This window comes from Condylura cristata, unplaced genomic scaffold (genome assembly GCF_000260355.1).
Source record: "Condylura cristata isolate star-nosed mole 26May11 unplaced genomic scaffold, ConCri1.0 scaffold00021, whole genome shotgun sequence".
Lineage (NCBI taxonomy): Eukaryota > Metazoa > Chordata > Mammalia > Eulipotyphla > Talpidae > Condylura > Condylura cristata.
Genome location: NW_004567122.1, coordinates 11,891,676 through 11,900,429, shown reverse-complemented (window position 1 = coordinate 11,900,429; position 8,754 = coordinate 11,891,676). Strand labels below are relative to the sequence as shown.

Sequence of the window (8,754 nt, the reverse complement as noted above, 5' to 3'; positions counted from 1 at the left end):
TTGCTCACCGGTACTGTCTCCTGTCTGTCTGATACAAAGGTAACCTTTATGGTTAATATCTGAATTCTGTTCTGTACACTTCCCTGCTTCTAGTCTACACAATAATTTAATAGCAGAGGAAAGGATGGAGTTTGATGGCACCCCAGAGTGCCAAAGTAATCCATCTTCACCTTGAGGCGCAGCACACTAACAGAATGCCAATGGAAATTTCCAAAAGTTCCCTCTTCCCTTTAGCTTACCCTAGGCTGCCGGCGGTTTCCCTCGTGAAGCTCAGCAATCAAGACGGTTTCGTTTCCATGGGATGTGTCTGGCAGCTCCTCCTCAGGACCTTCGCACTATCATCTTTTTGAGCTTTTCAGATTGAATAAAAGTTTCCATTTTGATTAAGTTCACAATATTCTGCTTTGTTGTATCTCCTTTTAGAGTAAAAGAAATGCTGACAAATAAATAAAGCTTCCTCTCCTGACTCGGATGTTGATAATGGGCATTGGGAAATCCAAAGTCGATCCCTGCTCGCTCGCTCTCTCCTGGGGTAAAAGCCACAGTGTGGATACAAGCAAAAGAAGTCATGGATCAGATTCCAAGGCCCCTAAAAAAATCTCCTTGTGTGACACCTCTGAGCTCAGCACCACAACAGCAGGGCCACCAGGAGGCCAGGAGGGATTGGGGGGCGTGGAAGACCCCCCCGGAGAGGAGGGGGAGGAGGTGTTCTTCAAATTTGTGATCCTGCACGCGGAAGAGGACACCAGAGAAGCCCTCCGAGTCCAGGACCTGCTGCAGAACGACTTTGGCATCAGGCCTGGGATAATCTTTGCCGAGATGCCATGTGGCAGACAGCTTTTGCAGAATTTAGATGATGCTGTGAATGGATCTGCCTGGACAATTTTATTGCTGACTGAAAACTTTTTACGAGACACCTGGTGTAAGTTCCAGTTCTACACGTCCCTGATGAACTCTGTCAACAGGCAGCACAAATACAACTCCGTCATCCCCATGCGGCCCCGCAGCAGCCCTCTGCCCCGAGAAAGGACCCCCTTCATCCTGAGAACCATCAATGCCCTGGAAGAAGAGAGTCGCGGCTTTCATACCCAAGTAGAAAGAATTTTTCAGGAGTCTGTATATAGGACACAACAAAATATCTGGAAAGAGACCAGAAGTCAGGTGCAGCAGCACCAGCACGCCACTGCCTGAGAGGGCAAAGGCTGTCGCTTGAGAAAGCCACTTCTAGGAAACATTTAAATGAAAGAGAGCTTCACTCCTGCAGAATCCCAAGGAGCACAGGAAAGATACATTTCTGCAGGACAGATTCTCCAACGGTGATGCTTGGTGATGTTTCGGAAACTTAAGATGGGCAGTTTCAAATTTTCCCCGTTTTAATGTTTCACAAATAGGACATATTCCTCAGTTCATATTCCTTGTCTCATCTTGAGCAAAAACTTGTTCGATTGATACTTTACAAATAGGTTACTTTTATTTTCACTTTCTGCATTTTATTGTTAAAGGACATGCAGAAGAAAATGACCCCAAAGAGCTCCCCTCCCTCCCTCTTGAGGTATCGCCCATGAATGTTGCCATAAAGCACCCCCAGTATTATCACCCAGAAACATGGGCTCCCAGAGTGGAATGTTTCGCATATGCCAAGGAGTGAGATGGAGTCAGCAGTAGGGGTGTGGGAAAGGTGGGGCCTGTGGATTTGGAGGCAATTCCTCCTGTTGCAGCCCAGAGGCAAGCCATGAGCAGGGACCCAGGCTAGTGTTGCAGCGGAAGCTGTTTCCCTGTGAGTCATCTGCAGCCAGGACTGTCTGCAGAGCTGCTGAAGGTGCGTGAGTGCTGCCCCCGCCTGACGTTCTCCCAGGGGATCCACAGCCTCTCATCGCAACCTTTGTTTGACTTTTTCAACTTAGAACAGAGTAGGACCTGCGTGTTGTCACCTCTGCTCAGTGTCAGAGTGGCCCGATCCTTTTCTGATTGTCTTTCTGCCCCATCCACGATGGGGGGACCACCAAGTGCAGGTGGGAGCCGGGGTGGAGGGTGGCTGACGTCACGTGGTCCTGAGGAAGGCACTCATGGGGCCACGAGGAGCTGGTTTTAGTCCAGTCTCTGCCACCGAGGACAAGTGCCGCTGTGGGCTAGCTGCTGACCCGCCTTTATTTGTGAAATGAAAGGGTTGGATTGATGGATCTCTGAAGGGCTTTGTCCTCTTCCAGAATGTGCATCATTAGGGACCAGAAAAGGGAACAAACAGAAAATTAGAATTTCATAATGTGCTTTGTAAAATAATAGTTGTAGGAAGCTCTCTACATGCTTCCGGTGAGAGCATTTTCCTATATGTTTACAGCTTAAGTGACTTCCCATGCTGTCCACTCCACTTTCAATAGCACAGAGAAGAATTTTGATCTTTGTGTAATCATTCTTTTAAAATAACTTTTTATTAGGGACCCTTGAGCAAAAATATTCTTGATTTTTCTTTTTCCTTACTCTTGCTTTTCTCTAAGATGTACTAGTTCTGGGGTCTGCTCACGTATTTCTGCAGTTCCCCTTTTCTTATAGATATGAACTAAAATGTTCCCATTTTCCCATAATCCTTCAGGTCAGTCAAACCTACTGTCCTGGTGCTTATTAAAAACTAAATTGTTTCCAAAAGGATTCCTGTACCCCTATGTTTATTGCAGCACTATTTACAATAGGAAAGATGTGCAATCAACCCAAAAGCCCAAAAATAGATGACTGGATCAAGAAAATGTGGTGTGTGTATATATATGTATATACACACACAATGGAATACTACTCGGCAATCAAAAAAGATAGTCTAATGCCATTTGCAGCAATATGAATGAAGCTAGAAGGGATTATGGTCAATGAAGTAAGCTGGAAGGAAAAAAAGAAATACCAAATGGTTTCACTTATAGGAGGAATATAGAAGATCTAGGGGGGGAAAAAACCTGTAAATCAGTGATATTCTGTAGGGGAGAGAGAGGTGGGAAAAGGGAGCCAGAGAAGGGTGGGAAGAGCATAATGGACTGTGGAGAGGGTGCAAGGGTGAATCGGTGGTGGAAATTCTCCAGGGACTACATCTAAGGAAAGAAAAGAAACTTTGTACAAAAATGAACAATGATATAAAATATATACAAATAAATATATGTTAATAAAAGTAAATTGTTTTCACTGCAGGTTAATAATTATTGATTTTTTTCTTTTTGGACATGCTGCTTCTTCTGTCTAAACTTGCACATATGAATAAAGCTTTATCCGCCCACCCTTAATGATGCCTGTCAAAACTGGAGAGAGGTTTGTTTGTGAAATAAATGTTTTATTTTTCCTTAACTAGGCTTGATTCTTTGTAACTGCAATGAGGATTATGAAAATGTGTTTTGAAAAGAAACATCAGCCTGTAACCTTCCCCCCACAGGCACAATGTCTCACTCAATTCAGTATTCTTTCCTGTGGCCAAAAACGTTAAATACTTGAATAACCATTCATGTCCATTATCAAGATAAACAGGGTGAAAAGGTGCAAAAATATGGGCTCAGTCTTGTGTGGTTACACATGGGCTCAGATATATAAATATGGATTTACACACATGTACAGATGCCGGGAAAATTCTGGAAAATTTCCCAACATGCTGGTGAGCCACTCTTTCCAAATATCTGTTGTTCTTTTGCCTTCCCTACAGGTTCACAGAGTAATCTGAGTTGTTTCTACCTGTCAGGATTCTTTCAGCTGTTAGAAAACCCAAAGCCTCATACCAACCTTAACTAGAGGTTCTCTGCATGTAATGTCTCAAAGCTATTGTTAAAAACCCTAGTTCCGACATAGAGTGAAACATCATTAAACCTTAAAAAGGAGTAAAACTCTGACAGGGCTCCAGGATTCCTGAGCCCTGAGACCTTTATTCTAGGTGAAAAAAGTCAGACACAAAGAGACACAAATAGTGTATGATTCCGCTTATATGAAATAGCTAAAATAGGCAAATTCATGGAGCCAGAAAGAGGAACAGATGTGACCAGGGGCTGGTCGAAGAGGAGAATAGGAATAAGTTTATGTGTAATGAGCTTCTGTTTTGGGCGAGATGCTTTGGATAGGGTCCTGGTGTTGGCTGAACAGCACTGTGAACGTACCCAATGTCTGCATTGCTTGTTTAAAATGGTCATTTTTATGCATGTTTTCCCGCTAGGATTAAAAGAAAGAAACCGGGGTTCTCTTTTAGTTCTGCCTTTCTCACTGTTGTAGTTGAGTTCCTCTCAGACGTAAACACAGCTGCTTGGGTGTCAGGCAGCTTATACAGACCCAAAGTCCTGCCTCAGAGGGTGATGGTGTCAAGTCCACCTAAATAAGGAAAACATTTCATCACTGCATCAAGAAATTTGACTATACTTGGTGATAATAGAACGTGAGCTGACCCTCAGTTGGTTTGCTTATTTCTAATAAATTGTAACATATATTTCTAATATTATTAGAAGCAATAGTAAAAAGCAATAAGGGGGTTTCTCTTCCTCATGCCGTCGAGTGCCCCTGCTGTAGGATCAGACCACCTGGCCTTGAGCCCTGCAGCTGTATCGTGTACATCTTTATTTCTGGATAAGGATGCCAAGGCCCAGAAAGTTAAGACCTTTCTGGGCCTTGGCATCCTTATCCAGAAATAAAGATGTGTTCCTGGTAGGTTTCTGTGAGGATTATATGAAATAATATGCATGAAGCACTCCCATGGTGCCTCACACATAGCTCCCAGCTCTCTGCTTCCAAAGCTGCAATTGTTGCAACATGGGATAGGGAAAAGCAAATAGGAGTTCCACTCTTCACAACTCTATTCTTGAAAGCTAGCAAGTAGGGAATAGCTTTTTTTTTTTTTTGTATTTTTTAAACAATATAGTTTATTTTTGCATCATTTTGTGCCTTTTTCCATCTCAGTTGTAATCCCCATGGGCTTCCCATCACCACATCACCTGTGTGCCATCACCATAGTTGGTAGGGAGTAGATCTTAAACAAACACTGCGACTTGTTTCCACCTGCAGTGCAGTGAAAATCAAGGGGAGCCCCTGGATCAGCGAGACTATAGATGTGGGAGTCGAGGGAGCGGCTGGCAGGAAGGCTGCTAGGACTGCCCCAGTGGTGACAGTAACAAGTCGAGGAAGTTGGCCTGAGCTTAGAAAAGCAGGAAGACAGCCGGGAGCGCTGACTGATCAGCAGCAGAGCAGGGGTCCTACTGCAGACCTCCCTCTCTTCCTGCCCTTCCTACTTGCTGTATTCATTTGGATGTGAGGGGCGCAACCCTTTTAGTTCAGCCTCTTCTAAGCTGAGCTTCCAGTGCTCAGCTACTGCAGAACTCAGCTATGCCCAGACTTTGCTGCTTTGCCACCCCAGGCTGGTAAAGCTTAGACCTGTTCCCTGGGGGTGGGCAGAGTGGGAGGTGAGAAGCAGCATCTGCCTCGCTCCTTCCTGTCCTGACCAACCTGCTATTCAAGGTTGTTTACGGGGCTGTGTCGCCTTCAGGATAGCTCAGTGCTCTTTCCAGTTCAACACCATGGCCTTCACAGGGCGTTAGGTGAGACCAGAGTGGACCCCCGACCTCAGGCCTCAATGTATAGGGACCAACGCAGAAACAACTTCATTGGGTGTTCCCGTCCATAACAGCTCACCCCTAAACCCCAAAGGCTGTAGCTGATGGCGTGCATTGTTCCAAAGTTTGAAAAAGCCCACTGACCCAGGTCCAAGCAAATACTAGTTGCACAGATAAGATTTTGCAAAGTCATCTTCTTGCTCAGCAGAGGACCTTCCAGAAAGAGGCCAACATGATTTTCACAGACTCACTGTCTTTCTGGGCTGGTAAGGAAATCATATCTCTAACTGGAGGTGAAGCCTGTGGCCACGTGACTGGCTGGGACTGGCTCAGACCTTGTGAGCTGTAGCAGGTGAGAGTCAGTGTGTTTTTCCTGGGCTCTCAGCCCTGGGTCTGCTCCTTCTTCCTTGTCACAGCAGTACGCGGTCTGGTCTTAGGTCACCTGCTGGATTGTCATAATATGTGACTATACCTTCTGTACTCATGGGGAGGCCTGAGGGCAAAGAGGAATTTTCAGAAAGCTGCCAAGCACCAGATTGCATTGCAGGTTTAGGATACAAAAATTCGCTTTGTTAGTCCTAAAAGAAATGAATTAACCTGACAGAAAGTGATGCTATTGTCACACCATGAACCTGAGAGTTATTAAGAATTTCCAAGCAGAGAAATGTATTAGATTGTGAACATTCAGTGACTCTATTGGGGCAATGCTCTTTTTTTAAAAAATTCATTTAATTTGCTTTTAATGGAGGTAGTATTGAGGTACTCATATCAGTTATTATCACTGTAGTGCTCCCACCAACAACTCACCAATATTCCACTGCATCCATTTTACCATAAATGTCATAGCTCCATCCTTTTTGATCACCAAGTAGTATTCCATTGTGCATTTATACCACATATTCTCCATCCACTCACCTGTTCTGTGTCACGTTGTCTCCATACTCTAGCTATAGTAAATAGCACTGCAATAAACATAGTAGTGCAAGTTCCTTTTGGAATTAGTGGTTTTAAACATTTGAGGTAAAGAATATTCTCATATAAATAGTATCTAAGTCATATTTGGTGACCCACGTTGTCAATCAACACATTAAGTTTGAAGTGGATGAAGTGATATGTGAAAGCACTATTCATTAGTAAGTCAGACTATGAAAGTTATTTCATTAGAAGCTCGCCAAGGTAATGTGTGTGTCTGTACATGTGTGCATGTGTCTGTGTGTGCTTGTGCATGTGTGTTGTGTTTGTGGCAGGAGAGGACAGGGCAGTTGCTCAGTCTTCTCCTTTGCCAGTGCACTGGCATCATAATGTTTACTCCAACATCTATACTCGCTCACACCTTCCTTTCTGGCACTGACAAGAACTGTTCTGGGAGAAAACATCTCTTATTTTGGAACAGCACTCCTCCTATTCTCTTTAAATAGAGTCGGTTCTGAGTCATTTTACTCCGAGGTGAATAAATAGGCATGCTTTTTTTAGACAATAACCAAACCTGCTTTTAGGCAGTTTCATAATCTAATTAGGAATGTTCCTTCTTGCTACCTACTCAACCAACAGGTTTCCAACAAGGAAATCTCCACAGACTGCATAGATCTTCACAGGGGATATCTGTGGGTACCTTGGACTAAACACACAGTCCATTTCACATATTTCTTAAGCATGTTTAATAAAAACAATCACATGAATATAAGATGGTGGGTGATGGTTGTGCAATTCTACAATTATACTAAAAACCACTGAATTGCCCACTTGAGATGGGTTGATTTTATGGTATGTGAGGTATACCTCCATTAAAATATATCTTAGTATAAAAAACACAAGTTGTAAAAACAAAGTGCTGTGGCAATTTGGAACAAAGTTTGGCTGTAGTTAATAAATGTTGCAAATGGGCAAATGTGGTGGGCATAGGAATTCCATGTCTGGATATGTTCCCCAGAGAAACTCGCCCACAAGGACCCCCATGGAGGTGGAAGCTGTCAAAAGGATGTCTTTTGCTATATTCGTTGTAATAGGGGAAAAGTGGTAACAATTTAAATGAGAGAGAGAGCAAAAGTAGGTGATGGCAGATTCATACTATTGTATACTAGAGAGCATTTAAAAATAACAAGTCTAACATATAACCATATGGGTAAATCTCAAAACCTATGCTGGCGTAGGTGGAGCAAAATATAGAATACTGTGGTCAATGTGATACCATTATGTAAAGTTTTAGAAGCTATGAAACAACACTGAATTTTAGTAGACACGTGTATGTCATGGTGTATTATATCCCATGGTTTTCTTTATGTTTGACATCGTTCATCATCATGTTTAAAGTTAGCACATTTCTAAGTGCTATAGTTCTTTACACGCACAGTGATTTGAGGCATGAAAACAAGACAACAGATAAACAAATTAGAGAAATACACATTGGGTAACAATCATTTTTATCATCTATTGTGTCAGGCACTTAACTTACATTATCTTCAGGATTCCCACTCTCTACCTGGATAGTCTTACTAGCCGTAGTACTTACTCAAGGTGAAACATCAGCAGACAGGTCATGGAATCATTGGAATGTCAAGTGCCTCCAAAGGGAGTTAGGTTCCTTCTCCTGCTTCTCCATGAGTCTGCCTGCTTCTCCTATAGTGGAGAATCTTAGAATAGGTCAGTGGTATAAAGAGAAAAGCATAACAGTGTTCTAGGTAAAAACAAGAAACAGGGCCCTCCTTGGTTGTGCAACGGGCTAGGATGTAGCGCTGCAAGCTGGCCACAGCACCTCAGTGTGAGTTCGATCCCCGGCCCCGGAGATGACCCACATGGTGCGGCAGACCTCTCCTGACCTGCCGGCTGCTCCCCACTCTGTCTCTGGTGAAGCCTCTCACTGCCCCTGCACCTTTGGCCTGTACCCCAGTTCTGTAGGCATAAATAAATAAGTCTTTAAAATAAAGAACAAGAAGCAGCATGGTGACATTGCCCTATTTTCAAGTTTTCCTGGCCTCAAATGAATAGTTCACAACTGGGACACAGGAGAGTTGTGTCCTCACTCTGCTGCGCTGCTGTCTAGCTAACTTTTCTAGTCTTCAGTCTCTAGGACTCAAGGTTTGTCCTAAGTTCTGCTTATAAGTCCTGTTCTGTTCTGCTGTTTGATGTACTTTCTCCGCTTATGGTAGGTGACACATAGGTTAAACAATATACTGCTTTCATTTAGAGGGAGGGAAAT

General features: G+C 43.4%; 1 protein-coding gene across 1 annotated transcript; it reads left to right on the top strand.

Moving 5' to 3' along the window:
- The first annotated feature begins 480 nt into the window (after positions 1 to 480).
- On the top strand, positions 481 to 1,191 carry TICAM2 (toll-like receptor adaptor molecule 2). The gene has a single exon (XM_004686494.1). It carries the CDS (start codon positions 481 to 483, stop codon positions 1,189 to 1,191), a length of 711 nt encoding a protein of 236 aa, XP_004686551.1.
- Positions 1,192 to 8,754: the final 7,563 nt, after the last annotated feature.

Bases quoted from the DNA above. Each gene is read 5' to 3' on its own strand.
- TICAM2 (XM_004686494.1), top strand. From the start codon at position 481: ATGGGCATTGGGAAATCCAAAGTCGATCCCTGCTCGCTCGCTCTCTCC.